This window comes from Corythoichthys intestinalis, chromosome 10, assembly GCF_030265065.1.
Source record: "Corythoichthys intestinalis isolate RoL2023-P3 chromosome 10, ASM3026506v1, whole genome shotgun sequence".
Classification (NCBI taxonomy): domain Eukaryota; kingdom Metazoa; phylum Chordata; class Actinopteri; order Syngnathiformes; family Syngnathidae; genus Corythoichthys; species Corythoichthys intestinalis.
Genome location: NC_080404.1, coordinates 40,135,207 through 40,151,659, shown reverse-complemented (window position 1 = coordinate 40,151,659; position 16,453 = coordinate 40,135,207). Strand labels below are relative to the sequence as shown.

The following is a 16,453-nucleotide window of genomic DNA, read 5'->3' as shown; positions in this document are numbered from 1 at the left end:
TCCACATACGACGAGTAAATTTTTAACCAAAAAGTTCTACTTTGGTCTCATCTGACCACATGACTTTCTCCCATGAACCCTCTGCATCATTCAGATGGTCCCTTGCAAACTTCAGACGGGCCTGTACATGTACTGGCTTCAATAGGGGAACCTTCTGAGCAATGCATGATTTTCAACCATTGCACCGTAGTGTTCTACTGACAGTAGCCTTTGAAACTGTGCATCCAGCTCTGTTCAGTTCAATGACCAGCTCCTGCCGTGTAGTTCTAGGCTGAGCCCTCACTTATCTTATCATGAGTGTTTCCCCACAAAGAGAGATTTTACATGGAGCCCCAGTCCGAGGTAGATTATCAGTTATGCTTAGCCTTTTCCATTTTCTAACAAATGCTGCAACTAGGGTTGTTCCGATCATGTTTTTTTGCTCCCGATCCGATCCCGATCGTTTTAGTTTGAGTATCTGCCGATCCCGATATTTCCCGATCCGATTGCTTTTTTTTTGCTCCCGATTCAATTCCAATCATTCCCGATAACTTTTCCCGATCATATACATTTTGGCAATGCATTAAGAAAAAAATGAATAAAACTCGGACGAATATATACATTCAACATACAGTACATAGGTCCTGTATTTTATGACAATAAATCCTCAAGATGGCATTTACATTATTAACATTCTTTCTGTGAGAGGGATCCACGGATAGAAAGACTTGTAATTCTTAAAGGATAAATGTGACCTTGTATATTGTGACTAAATATTGCCATCTAGTGTATTTGTTGAATGATACTGTAGCCATTTAACTTCTGCCCAAATGCATGATGGGAAGTGCAACCATGACTGTGCATAGTGGTACCAATTGATATATCTTCTCTGCGTTGGGAAATAGGGTGTTAAGAAAAAGATCAACTACCACCTTTCTTCCCCATATTGCTTCCCACGATATTTCTAATTGTTGAGAGAGGGATTGTAAGGCTTTAGCCAGTTAAAAAAAAAGCTTCAAAGGCTGCCAAAATTCTCTACTAATTTAACGTTGCCTTTTAACTCTATGTATACGTAAAACTGTGCCATTATAGACTGAATGCGACATGATAGCCCTAGTTTAAGCCAAAACTAAAGAATCTGGATGAGTGTAAGACATTTTGTCTGTAACGTTAAATACAATTAGAAAACGATTTAATTAAATATACAAAGGCATGTCCGATATTTTTTTGCCAATTCCGATACTTTGAAAATGACGTGATCGGACCCGATCGAACGGCATCCCGATCGATCAGGACATCTCTAGCTGCAACTGTTTATTTATTTATTTTCACCAAGCTGCTTTCCAAGTGTCCCATAGACTTTTCTGGCTTTGTGGAGCTCAATAATTTTTTCCCTGGTGTCTTTCGAAACTTCTCTGGTCTTTCTCATGGTAGCAATTGGACTATGATTGACTGTGGGGTGTACAGGTGACAATAGGTTAGAGCTCAAATGGGTAGTCGGTGGTTTTTCATGGGGTAAAGGTGGACTTTTTTTTTTTAAGGTAGACTGACCATTCTTTGAGTGTCATAATTATTGATTTTAGATTATGTCTCTATGAGTGGAAATGCATCTATGATTGAAATTTCAGACCTCTATTTTCTAAGTGGGTGAACAAAATCACAAGGGGTGCAAATACCTCTGCCCCTCACTGTACATTTTTATCCATATGGCACAGCTTTTGGTGGCACTGTTCTGTTTTAGCCTACTTGCTAAACCTATTTCAGAAAGTAGGAAAGGACTAAACACCTCATGGGCTACGGGCACATGATCCATGCCTTCCTTCTTTGAGTATAGCCTGAAGTTCTTGCTTTATATGTAGTGTCCTGGTTGCTGTCAGCTTACTGGCATTCTTACTGCGCTGTCTCTTAAAGCCTAGCAGGCCTTTTAAAAGCCTGCTTTGGAAACAATGTTTGTAAAAGGCGTTTTGTCCAAAGAGGCCAACTGCAGTTGTACCCAGAACCTTCACATATGCCAACAGAGTATTTTCCAACCCTGAGATCTGGCAACGATAACATCATGGGCACACAAGGGCAGATCTTTGACATAAATTTCATTAGGCCTCCAAATATCCTAAATGTAGGACAAAAATTCATTAGAGCTGTAGCTTCTCCTATTACTGTAATAGGTTAATTAGAGAGATTTTAAAGAATTCATTGAAGTGTTGTCCATACAGATACACTATAAGCTCCTTCCATTATCAACATGAATATGTAATCCTTCGGCGAGGTCTATAATGACTGCAGTGTGAATGCTACATACATTTCCTTTTATGCTGCAGTTGTTTGAAATGAACTTCAAATAGCTTGCTCGAGGAATGTGTAGAATCCCGGCTGCTGGCCAGGGTGGAAGCTGTTTATGGAAGAGAGCTGGGAGGGTGAAGGGGATGGCAGGAGGGATTCTCAATTAGGAGGATAAGCTGCTGCTCTGGTGCAGCCTTTTCGAGCCATGTTTGGAGCTGTTTGGTGGGATCCGCACACTCTGCTGGATAGCTTCTCACCTATCTGCCGGCCCTTGACAAAACAGGAGTCAAAAGGGCGTTACGTAACATCCGTTTCTCTCTCATTTGGGTGTGTGGTGAGGACGCAAAAGTAGACATTTTCAAAAACTTATGAACTCTTTCAGTGCAACGACAATAATGGACGTGCAATCATGTGGTGTCCAATCATCCTTCTGTTGTGAATTTAAATGAGTTTATCATTAGTAAATGTTGGGCGAGACTGAACATTCAGCCAATGAGTTAATTAGGAAGTAACGCAAATATTTACACCATCAGATGAGATCAAAGGAAACTGAAACGGATCATTATCTTCAAAAGATATTGATACGGGTCCAAAAAACTTGAAATCCCAGATAAGAAAAAGGTTTGGTTGCCGTTCCTGGAAAACACAGGCAATGCAGTTTAGGAACGAAGACACGAAGCAGTCTCTTCTAATCCCAAATTTTCGGTTTTTCACGTTTTCACTTTTCCAGTGCATTGCAAAAATAAAATATTCACCTTTAATTTCTAAATTCCTCCAAAACTTAAAATATCATTGTAATCATATTGACTTTTTATATCTACTCAGATTGAAATGGTTCACTGTGATATCACATTACCAAAATAAATGTTAATATGCATTAACCTTGGCAAAAATTTTTTTTTTCCTATTTTGAACAATGACAGTTAAAAACAATTGCCTTTTTTTCACATAACATCAACACATTCTGTACACATTAATATCGTTTTATATATAAATACTACAAGTACGGAGTGGAAATATAGTTAGCCCAATAACACTGAGTTCGACAATTGTCAGGGACGCGGGCAGGCAGGTGTTGTGGACCCAAATGCAGGGAAACAAAAAACGCAGCAAGGCAGGTGGCAGTGAACTCAAAAAAACGTTTTGATAATAACTAACAAAATCACAAAGTACAACCAAAAGGACTGTGGATCAAAAAGGCAATGTTTAAACAAAACTTACTTAATCGGAGGGACGGGTACACAAGGACTTGGACAGGACTTGACTTCAAAATTGACATAGACAATGACACAACAAGGAGTGAAAAGAAAATGGGAGCTTATATACACACACACAGACAAGGGGTAACGTGACAACGAGGAACAGCTGGGCAACACATGAGGATGCAGATTGGAGGGTACACTAGGAGCAGGTACAACAGGTGAAATCAATGGGCAATCACAGGGACAAGTCACACTAGGAGAAAACCAACACAAAACCTAACAGACCATGGCCGTTAGCTCACGCGCAGCTACGGTTAGCGCTTGAACTCGCCAAGTTCAGCTGCCAAAGTTCTCTACAAAACACAATTCTTATTGGCATAAATTGATCAGATTCATGCTTTTACATGTTCATTTAGACCTCCAATCCATTTTTATTGGGAGTCAAATTGGAATGGACGACCAGCGCCGTCAATGGCAGTGAAACATGATCTCTAAGTGCTGGCCATCCTAGTTCAAATGTATATGCCAATGGCAGTCAATGAGTTAAGAAGAATGTAAATAATTACAGTGGTACCTCTACATACAAAGTTAATTCGTTCCAGGACCGTGTTTGTAAGTCGAAATGGTCGTATGTCGAGCAGGATTTTCCCCTAAGAATACATTATAATTCCATTAATTTGTTCCACAGCCCGAAAACCTACACTAAATCCTTAATAAATACTGCTGGTATTATTACAAATGGCAATTACACATAGCAAAACAAATAAGTTATAAAATAAAACCCGTAATAATGATAATGTAAAATAATAATAATTCCTGTAATAATGTAACGAATCTGGTTCTTATGTGGCGGATGTGTTTTGCGTGCTGCACCTGAAGGCACCACGTCCCTGATGTGACAGAGAGAGAGAAAAGTGTGGTGGAGATTTTATTTTCTCTTCTAATGTTTTGTTGAGAACACCTTCAACTGTGGCGGACACTAGGTGTTGCACAAGTTCTGAAATAAATTATAAAAACCTGACAAAGCTCATGATTTCTTTGGCGATGTTAGCACAATAATAATTGTCACTTTAACATACAAAGACTGGTGAACGGAGGTCGGAGGAGGATCGTCGAAATTGTCGACATCCTACGGCCGTATTGTTGAGCCAGTTTACGGATGCGCAACCCAAGCTCATATTTTTCTATCATTGCCAGCTTCATTTCACTGGTAAGCGTCACCTTTTTCCTTGTTTCACCACCTGCACTAACCTTCTTGGAACATATGTTGATTTCTCTCACAAGAAAATCAGCCGTGTCCCCCCCTGCAGCACTGTCATGTCATTGTATTTCGAGCATGTCATCGGATATAGAAACAAATGGCGAGTCAAATTTTACGTCGGATGTCGAAAAGATCGTGTGTCGAAGCGATCGTATGTCGAGGTACCACCGTGCCTTGTTTGTTTCCCTTCTGGAGACTACCCCTTGGCCACATGGGGGCAGTGTAATACTACGATACGTGAATACACAGAATCAGTTAAAACACTACAATAAGCCGCTATGTTAGTTGTTTTTCGCAGAGGATAAATAATATGTGACAATTAGTATTATTATATTATCTACGTGTTGCTCCACATTGATTAGCCTGTCAACATTTTACATTGGTAGCAAGCATCCAAACCCATCCAACTCTATGGTGTTAATGTAACAAAGTCAAACACTACTTTGACTATCCACAAAGTATTTTTAACCTGAATGAAAATCCCTCCTCCCATTTGGCTACATACCTACCATATATCAATTAACATGCAAGAAATAGTCGCCATAGTAGCAATGCATCATGTTGACTGAGGCACAGTTGAGTCTAGCTACAAACACTTGACGTGGGAGAGAGAAGAGGATTTGATGTGGCGGTCTGCACAGATTCTGCAGAGTGGGTGCCACATTCCCAGGTGGCATGTGGTGACAGGTCCATCTGGGCACACCTGCTATCAGAAACAAACAGACCCCCTACATAGACAAGGTCAAGGTCAGAACTGGGACGTCCGGCTCAGATCCAGATTTGCCAGACGTCTCAGAAGGCTTAACAAAGACTTGACGCACTCGGACCGTGAGCAGGACTCAATATCCTTCTAAAACTTACTCATCGAAAAGGAAGTACCGGTAAGTCACGTTTAGGAATAGTGGAAAAACTTGGGGGTATAGATGACAGGTTTAATATCAAATAGTCCATGTGGACATGTCTGAGCATTGTGACAGAGTTGTGCTCTTTTAAACACATTTTTTGTTTACCTCGTTTCTGAAGGTTGAGTTATGGAATTGAAAAGTTTATGCTTTGTAGGTCTACTGTATTGCTTGTATGTGTACATTTTCTAATAATCAAATCTTATGTATGTACACATATGTATTTCAAGTGCATAACTATAACTCTAACCTATTGTTACTCTTGGCAAGTAGTATTCTTGTTACAGTTTAAATGTCTGGTTGGTTCTTATTTTATATAAATGGCTGGTGCAAGGGTCTGGAACCTGCAGCTCGAGAGCCACAAGTTACTCTCTCGTGTTTCTTTTGTGGCTTCATGACTTTGCAAAACAAAGAATGACTATTCAATTTAAATGGTAACTTCTTTAATTAGTGATGTTGCACTCATATGATTTTTTTGGATACCTATTCCAACATCTGGGTTGTACACCATACTGTAAAAAAAAAACACAAAAAAAAAACATACATATAGTGTACAGTGGGGCAAAAGTATTTAGTCAACCACTAATTGTACAAGTTCTCCCACTTGACAATAATAGAGAGGCCTGTAGTTGTCAACATGGGTAAACCTCAACCATTAGAGACAGAATCTGGGAAAAAAACAGAAAACCACATTGTTTGATTTTTAAAGAATTTATTTGCAAATCATGGTGGAAAATAAGTATTTAGTCAATACCAAAAGTTCTTCTCAATACTTTGTTATGTACCCTTTGCTGGCAATAACGGAGGCCAAACGTTTTCTGTAACTCTTCACAAGCTTTTCACACACTGTTGCTGGTATTTTGGCCTATTCCTCCATGCAGATCCCCCCTAGAGCAGTGATGTTTTGGGGCTGTCGTTGGGCAACACGGAATTTCAACTCCCTCCACAGATTTTCTATGGGGTTGAGATCTGGAGACTGGCTAGGCCACTCCAGGACCTTGAAATGCTTCTTACGAAGCCACTCCTTTGTTGCCCTGGCTGTGTGTTTGGGATCATTGTCATGCTGAAAGACCCAGCCACGTCTCATCTTCTTTTTAAATCAAAATCTCTTTATTTTTCACAATAGTAGTGCGTTGATTTCCAGTTAGAAAAAAAGCACAAAGTGGGATGAGAAATGGGACTGACATCCAACACACATACAATGGAGAGGTAATGATAATAAAAACAGGAAAAAAAATATCAAATTAAAAAAAATAAAAATAAAAATAAATAAAATTAAAAAAAATAAAATAAACCAAAAATAAACCATGACATTAATCCCTGTCACTGCCAGTGAGCTTCATGACCATTGCACATCGAGTTTCAGTAATTGTTTTGGATAGTAAGTATCAATACAATAAAGATATGTCAGATTATGGAATGCCAAGGGCTTAAGAGGACTAACACATGTTTAAAAAAGGTCCCCAGGCACGTAGGATTCTCCCATTAGAGTAATAGAGAGAGTATCTGATCTTTTCCATTTTTAAACATGTCATTAAGGCCGTCTCATCTTCAATGCCCTTGCTGATGGAAGGAGATTTTCAGTCAAAATCTCTCGATACATGGCCCCATTTATTCTTTCCTTTACTCAGATCAGTCGTCCTGGTCCCTTTGCAGGAAAAACAGCCCCAAAGCAAGCAAGTTTCCACCCCCATGCTTCACAGTAGGTATGGTGTTCTTCGGATGCAATTCAGTATTCTTTCTCCTCCAAACACGAGAACCTGTGTTTCTACCAAAAAGTTCTATTTTGGTTTCATCTGACCATAAAGCATTCTCCCAGTCCTGTTCTGGATCATCCAAATGCTCTCTAGCGAACCGCAGACGGGCCTGGACGTGTACTTTCTTCAGCAGGGGGAAACGTCTGGCATTGCGGGATTTGAGTCCCTGGCGGTGCATTGTGTTACCTATAGTAGCCTTTGTTACTGTGGTCCAAGCTCTCTGTAGGTCATTCACTAGGTCCCCCCATTGCTCACCATTCTTGTTATCATTTTGACGCCACGGGGTGAGATCTTGCAAGGAGCCCCAGATCGAGGGAGATTATCAGTGGTCTTGTATGTCTTCCATTTTCTAATAATTGCTCCCACCGTTGATTTCTTTACACCAAGCGTTTTACCTATTGCAGATTCAGTCTTCCTAGCCTGGTGCAGGTCTGCAATTTTGTCTCTAGTGTCCTTCGACAGCTCTTTGGTCTTGGCCATAGTGGAGTTTGGAGTGTGACTGACTGAGATGTGGAAAGGTGTGTTTTATACTGATAATGAGTTAAAACAGGTGCCATTAATACAGTTAGACTCGTTAGACCTTGTTAGAAGAAGTTAGACCTCTTTGACAGCCAGAAATCTTGTTTGTTTGTAGGTGACCAAATACTTATTTTCCACTCTAATTTGGAAATAAATTCTTTAAAATCAAACGATGTGATTTTCTGTTTTTTTTTTCCACATTCTGTCTCTCATGGTTGAGGTTTACCCATGTTGACAATTACTCTCTAATCTTTTCAAGTAGGAGAACTTGCACAATTGGTGGTTGACTAAATACTTATTTGCCCCACTGTAAATATATTTATTTCAACACTAGATTACTACATACGGTACTCACTTGATTGTAAAGTAATTCCTACCATAGCTTGGGCAGTCACTTCTTAACTCATTATCTATCATTCCGGCGCTGGACGTCCAATCCATTTGAAATATCAGGGCTTGGTAGCAAACCACACCATTAGGAAGGGCGACTTATGCTACTTATTTATTTCGGCATGTGTAGCAGGCACCTTGGGTCAGGCAACCACCGGTTGGAAACTACTAGGTCTTGAAAAGTACATAATGCTTAGCATCTTGCTCAGTTATTTCTTAGCATTCGATGATGTCATTTCATTTCAATCCCATATGGGGTATCGGTGCATTTTGAGTTCTTGAAATAATTCTTTTGATTAATGTGTTTTTCAGGAGGGGATTGTTTGTTTGTTGATTTTGTGAGTGAAAGTTAAAATGGTTCTTTGAGCATCTAAGATTGCTAACCCCTGGACTGCCCTCTTTTTCTCGTCATATTTTGTCTTCTCAAGATCACACTTAGCCATCCACAGCTCCTGAAGTATTTACTAGTCATTTCCTCAGACAGAACAGATGGAGCTCTTCTGAGCCATCTCTTCCTAAAAAGGCCAAGAGAAATCTTTGCCCCCTACATGTTTACACAGCAAATTAAAAACATTATTAGCTGTCATCTCATCTTCTATCATTCTTTATACTCTGTATTTATCACTACGAGGATCATCTGAGGACTCGAAAGAAGTGATGAATCGATACAAGAAGTGATTTTGAAAATTAAATAATTGATAAACGCTTTGACTTTGATTAGGCTCCACCCCCTGGCAAGACTGAGGATAAGCGGAACACAAAATGGATGCCTGGGTGATATTTTGAAAAGGTTTATTTTTCATGTCCCATAGGGATGTGTTTGGATTCACTCCAACTCCCCCATATCCATTTAGGCTGCTTAGCATTTTCTCTATTATAAGTGGGATAAACTGTACAATCCTGCACATTCTGCGCGATCAGTCCTTTCTTCAATTTGGTAATGTTGGTTTCCATTCAGTTTTAATCATTTAAGTGAGTTGGCCGTTTATGATCACTTCTTTGAAACTGACTGATTCAAGTCTCATAAATCAGTGGTGCAGACTGGGCTTAAAGTGAGACCTCGAAGAGTAATTGAAGCAGGCCTAATTAAGCTAGAACTAACATATTCAAATGGACCTGTCTCGCATATTTACATAATCTGATGGTTTAAGGAAATCTTGGGATCCGCTACAATACATAATGTTTAGCAAATTCTACATGGAAAATCCCATGTTAAATTGTGTTGTGTGCATTTTTTGAACCCATACATTAGGCATGAACATCATGACCTTACTGTTGAGCTCACAAACATTTTAAATTTAGCTACAGGAAACTTTAATTTCCCCATGGACCACTATAGGAGTAGAGAGCAGCAAAAGTTAACAACATAAAGTTTCAGGGACAGCATAAATAAGTATGAAGGATACAGTGGAAACAATCTACATTCCAGATTTAGTTATTTTAAGAGACTTCTACTCCATTTTAGGTGTTGAGTTGTATTATTTACTTCACAACCCCTAAGGTCAACCCGTTTTTTTTTTTTTCTGGTTTTCATTCTGAGTCTCAATAGGGTCTGATTACAGCCTGTACCAACAAGCATGCAAGCAAGCATGGTGTTTTGCTTTAGTTGTCACAGTTTTTCATTCTGAAATACATCACACGACTGGTTAAAAAGTTCAGCCTGAACCACAGCTAATATTAGAACCCTATGTGGGAAAGTAGTTTACATCATCTGGCCAGCTGGGTAAGAGGAAGTCACACACATCAAATAGTAACACAGTTGCCTTCAGTTGAATTCTTTTTTTTTTTTTTTTTTTTTTTGATGGATGATAACAATAATCTTATTTTGACATCTGCACCCAATAGTCCTACGGTGCGTCCAGAAGAGGGCAGCGTATTACCGAGCCCAACCGCCGGTAAGTCTAGTCTACACGGGAGCTTTTGTATTTCTGAACATGGTCAACTGAACTGTTGTCTCTGCACGCTCGTGCGTACTTGAGTCCCGTTAGGTCCTAGGGCTGTGAATGCTGTCAAGATCACGCCTCTGTCAACCATGAAAGGATCCCCTGACCTGATTCCTTCTGCAGGTGACAGTTCCCTCCTTCTCATTAATCTTTCAGCATGACAAGTGTGGAACACCTCGCGCTCCCCTATGAAGACAATGAAGAAGGATGTGGAATCATTTTAATACACTAGGGAAGTGGTCCCCAACCTTTTTTGCAACACGGACCAGTGTGATGTGGGCCTTTTTTTCACGGACCGGCAATGTATGGCAGAAAGTTATAGTAAATATAAAATAACATGACGGGGCTAAAAACCAAAGGGCGTAGGTTTGCATAGGGAAATAACACCTGCCTGTGAAATTCATAGTTACTAGGCACGTAACAATCTATTTAGATTCATATATCGTTTTCTTGAGCACATTCGCATCAAAATCGATTAAAACACAAAACATCGATTATTATTGTCATCATTTACAGTGCCTTGCAAAAGTATTCGGCCCCCTTGAACCTTGCAACCTTTCGCCACATTTCAGGCTTCAAACATAAAGATATAGAATTTTAATTTTTTGTCAAGAATCAACAAGTGGGACCCAATCGTGAAGTGGAACAAAATTTATTGGATGATTTAAACTTTTTTAACAAATAAAAAACTGAAAAGTGGGGCGTGCAATATTATTCGGCCCCCTTGCGTTAATACTTTGTAGCGCCACCTTTTGCTCCAATTACAGCTGCAAGTCGCTTGGGGTATGTTTCTACCAGTTTTGCACATCTAGAGACTGACATTCTTGCCCGTTCTTCCTTGCAAAACAGCTCAAGCTCAGTGAGGTTGGATGGAGAGTGTTTGTGAACAGCAGTCTCCAGCTCTTTCCACAGATTCTCGATTGGATTCAGGTCTGGACTTTGACTTGGCCATTCTAACACCTGGATATGTTTATTTTTGAACCATTCCATTGTAGATTTGGCTTTATGTTTTGGATCATTGTCCTGTTAGAAGATAAATCTCCGTCCCAGTCTCAGGTTTGTGCAGATACCAACAGGTTTTCTTCCAGAATGTTCCTGTATTTGGCTGCATCCATCTTCCCGTCAATTTTAACCATCTTCCCTGTTCCTGCTGAAGAAAAGCAGGCCCAAACCATGATGCTGCCACCACCATGTTTGACAGTGGGGATGGTGTGTTCAGGGTGATGAGCTGTGTTACTTTTACGCCAAACATATCGTTTTGCATTGTGGCCAAAAAGTTCAATTTTGGTTTCATCTGACCAGAGCACCTTCTTCCACATGTTTGGTGTGTCTCCCAGGTGGCCTGTGGCAAACTTTAAACGAGACTTTTTATGGATATCTTTGAGAAATGGCTTTCTTCTTGCCACTCTTCCATAAAGGCCAGATTTGTGCAGTGTACGACTGATTGTTGTCCTATGGACAGACTCTCCCACCTCAGCTGTAGATCTCTGCAGTTCATCCAGAGTGATCATGGGCCTCTTGGCTGCATATCTGATCAGTTTTCCCCTTGTTTGAGAAGAAAGTTTGGAAGGACGGCCGGGTCTTGGTAGATTTGCAGTGGTCTGATGCTCCTTCCATTTCAATATGATGGCTTGTACAGTGCTCCTTGAGATGTTTAAAGCTTGGGAAATCTTTTTGTATCCAAATCCGGCTTTAAACTTCTCCACAACAGTATCTCGGACCTGCCTGGTATGTTACTTGGTTTTCATAATGCTCTCTGCACTTTAAACAGAACCCTGAGACTATCACAGAGCAGGTGCATTTATACGGAGACTTGATTACACACAGGTGGATTCTATTTATCATCATCGGTCATTTAGGACAACATTGGATCATTCAGAGATCCTCACTGAACTTCTGGAGTGAGTTTGCTGCACTGAAAGTAAAGGGGCCGAATAATATTGCACGCCCCACTTTTCAGTTTTTTATTTGTTAAAAAAGTTTAAATTATCCAATAAATGTTGTTCCACTTCACGATTGTGTCCCACTTGTTGTTGATTCTTGACAAAAAAATTAAATTTCATATCTTTATGTTTGAAGCCTGAAATGTGGCGAAAGGTTGCAAGATTCAAGGGGGCCGAATACTTTTGCAAGGCACTGTAACTATGCCGTTTTATTAAAAACAATAGTTTTCATTAACATTTATGAAATTTTTCTGGGATAAAATTGTCAAAAACATTGAAATTTTCATTGTGTTTGGTAAAATTTTTATTGATTTTATTAAACGTGTTCTTAATATTGTATTACATCGAACAAAGGCCCTTAATTCAAATTCTATCGAAGCAGACTGTAATATCGGTAAATATTGTATCTTTATGAAAGAAATCATTGTCATGTACAGTATCATGAAATTGGTGACCAATAGTAATTATTTTGGCTGATTCTGATTACCTTAATTATAGGACTACAGCTCACTACTTTCTTCCTCATTTTGAATCCTGCGGCTTATAGTCCAGTGCGGCTTATCTGTGGATTTATTTGGCACAAAATGACATCTGTCATAAGCATTCATTAATGCTCATGGCAATGTCATGTCATAATTATGATTGTCTTATGAAAGTCTTATGGCGGCGCCACTGTCAAATAAAGTGTTACCAAATACCATAACTAGCGTTTAATGAAATAACTGGAAGAGTAACCAAAGAAAGAATTAGAACAGAACATGAATTTTGATTATCATTTACATCTCTAGCACTGCAATGCATGCTAGGAGGCATGTTGACATCAGGTGGCAACAGAGGTTGACTGTCCCTCCCAAGGGAGCAGTGATGGCCAAATTAACCTTCTTGAAGCAATGGTAGTTCATTTGGTCTTATGACATTCCTATGATGCTGCTGTCAAATAACGTGTTACCGGTTGTATCTTTTGGTGTAAATATCCCATAATACCCTGAGGACAGCTGCAGATTATAGTCCAGTGCGACTTATCTATGAACAAATGCAGTTTTCATGTCCGATTTGGTGGGTGGCGGCGCCTTATAGTCCGAAAATTACAGTAGTTAATTAAAGTCCTTCTTTCAATCAAGGGGTGGTGTGTTCCCATAGTGAGGGCAACACCTCATAGTCAAGACAGAAAAAAATATTTGTGTCTGATTAATATCGCAGTTTTTCCGATTTTGAGGCCATTACTTGACAAATCGCTTAAAAATATAAACTTACTCTTCGTCTGCCTAAGATGCACCCCCCTAGCAAGTTTGACAAATAAAGCCGGGCGGACAAACTGATTCAAGGTGAATTACAGTACAGATGAAGTATGATGATAATGGCAAGTATGACAACAGGATTTTTAATTACAATGTTAGTTTAGTCATTTGGGATATGAGGAAGCAAAAATATAAATCAACATTTTTTTAGGATCAGAACTATATGTTCATGTGTTATATATGGGAATCATTTTCAGACCTGGATCCCAGCAGGGTGTGCAAAGGGAAAGGAGTGGTGACACTGAGGGCCACTCTCGTCCACTTTGATGAGGAAGGCAACAGCAGTGAGGGGTCCGGCGCCCTTGGAACACCAAGTAAGTCTCCTGATTAGATGCAACAGTTGCTTCACGATTAAATCTGATTTATGCTGAATTAGATTCAAGTCCTAATTAAAAACAAAGTTGGAACACATTCGGTAATGTAAGATTATAGTACAAACGAATTCCTACTGTCAAGTATTTGCAGTGTCTGCACTATAGGCTAATGATAGTTTTGCCACCATATACTGTATAGGCAGGAATAGTTTTTATAACTTAGTTATGTTTGATAACATAAAAAAGCCATACACATAACCATAAATACATCTAAGGAAGTAAAATGAAGTACTATTTAACTTTTTTAGGTGTTTGTTAACCCCTTGATGCCGGAATACAAAAATATACAAAGCGTCAGAGGAAAACAATTACATAAAAACTAGGGCTGTCAAAATTATCGCGTTAACGCGCGGTAATTAATTTTTTAAATTAATCACGTTAAAATATTTGACGCAATTAACGCACATGTCCCGCTCAGACAGTATTCTGCCTTTTGGTAAGTTTTACAGCAAGGCTTTTCATGCTGTCTAACAGCGAACTCTTGTGGTCGCTTTGCGACATTGTTTTTTGTTTTCCTGCCAGTTCAATATGGCTGCACGACGTCTCGGGCTGACGCCTACGTTGTAATGTTGTGCTTATATGATCCTTGGACAAGATTTGTCCGTAAGTATGGTTGTTGTAAAGAATGTACATATTATGTTAGTAAGCGAAATGTTTTTTTGTATGAGACGCTTTTTGTTTATGTTTAGTGAACCTGTATAGCGTGCTAAGCTAACGTTGTTACTAATGCAATGCTTGTGTACTTTTTTTTTTTTGTAGTTTTACGACGGTCTAAAGGGGGCAATGGTTTGAGGCTATTTTATTAATAAATCAGATGAAAAAGGAAGAAGTCTGATTATTAAGGCGTCGTTCACTAGCTGTCTAGCTTTGGAAAAAGTAGACGCTTCGGAGTGAGGACAGCATAGACAGATTTAAATGACAGTAGAGTGAAATGCCCACTACAGTCCTTATGTACCGTATGTTGAATGTATATATCCATCTTGTGTCTTATCTTTCCATTCCAACAATTTATTTTACAGAATATATCTATCATTTACAGGAAAAATATGGCATATTTTATAGGTGGTTTGAATTGCGATTAATTGCGATTAATTACGATTGATTAATTTTTAAGCTGTAATTAACTCGATTAAAAATTTTAATCGTTTGACAGCCCTAATAAAAACTAAATAATCAATGTCGTTGAATAAATTGCAAAAGAAAAATGTCAATGAATACATTATTTTCTTTACTTCTTATGACATTATTTTTTCTTATGTATATGTTTGTTAAGGATTTTCTAATTTTTGTTGTTTTTTATAAATTTGTTTTTCTATATATTTACATATATTTTTTATATAATTATTATTCTTGTGTACTTATGTATTCCTCCAATATATTAGTCATTCACTGCCAGCCCAGGTTTATGTATAGTATTCACAGAATATGTGAGAGTTAGTAAAAAAAAGAACTATATTAAAAACTATAACTATAAACTATTACTATATACTATGAATTATATTAAAAACACCTATCTATCTCCCTCCCTAATAATCTTTGGGATTCCATATTGTCTTCAATAGAAAAATCATCAATCTGTGCTAGGCACTGCCTCCTTCAGCTCAAGGTGGTGTAAAGAGCTCACATGTCCAAAGCTAAGCTGTCCAGTTTTTACCCGATCATAACTTCCACCGGTGTTAAATGCAAATCCGGGGACGCTACATTGATACTTATGTATTGGCTGTGCCCCAAATTGCAAACATTTTGGCACGATGTTTTCCAAACTCTGTCCACAGTACTAAATAAGAATAATAGCATCAATCCTACCCTAGCCCTGTTTGGTATTTTTGGTAAAGACTATGGTCATTTGTCATCTACAGACCACCGTATGGTCTTTTTTGCGCTTCTCTAGGCTAGACGTCCAATTTTGCTAAGATGGAAGGGTGCTGCTCTGCCCATGCTTGACCAGTGGCTTTGGGATCTAATGTCTTGTCTCAAACTAGAAATGCTGTGCATCTCTATGACCAGGTCAAGGAGAAGGTTTCATATGACATAGTATCCTTTTTTGACTTATTTTCACAATACTCAAACAAAGCTATGAGTTATGCTTAGATATGGGGAGACGGCCCTTGAAAATGTATGTATATTATATTATTAAGTATCATTTTTACTCTCTCTCTCTAGAGGTGAAGGTATAAACATTTACATACAATGTATCACAAAAGTGAGTACAGCCCTCGCATTTCTGCAGATATTTAAGTATATCTTTTCATGGGACAACAGTGACAAAATGACACAATGAAAAGTAGTCTGTGTGCAGCTTATATAATAGAGTTAATTTATTTTCCCCTCAAAATAAGTCAAAATATAGCCATTAATATCTAAACCCCTGGCAATAAAAGTGAGTACACTCCTTGGAAACTACATACATCAACGACATACAAATTGACTACTGCTTGTCATTTTCCCTCGAAATGCCATGTGACCTGTTACAGGAGTGCTGTCAGCATTGCTGCAGCGATTGAAGAGGTGGGGGGTCAGCCTGTTAGTGCTCAGACCATACGCCCATCTCATCAGACCATAGGACATGGTTCCAGTAATCCATGTGCTTTTTGTTGACATGTCT

The 16,453-nt window shown here is 38.9% G+C and overlaps 1 protein-coding gene across 12 annotated transcripts in view; it reads left to right on the top strand.

Annotated features, from left to right (window-relative positions):
- The window catches only part of LOC130923491 (sorbin and SH3 domain-containing protein 1), a 117,844-nt gene that overhangs the window by 14,306 nt on the left and 87,085 nt on the right, over window positions 1-16,453 (top strand). For 10 of the 12 annotated variants that reach the window (XM_057849240.1, XM_057849233.1, XM_057849238.1 and 7 more), the window contains exons 2-4: window positions 10,136-10,185; window positions 10,270-10,356; window positions 13,672-13,788. The exons of 1 other annotated variant lie outside the window; for it this stretch is intronic. In XM_057849240.1, coding sequence (XP_057705223.1) covers window positions 10,136-10,185; window positions 10,270-10,356; window positions 13,672-13,788 — 254 coding nt within the window. The remainder of the gene's footprint in view (window positions 1-10,135; window positions 10,186-10,269; window positions 10,357-13,671; window positions 13,789-16,453) is intronic. One more of the 12 variants, XM_057849236.1, reaches the window with a different exon arrangement.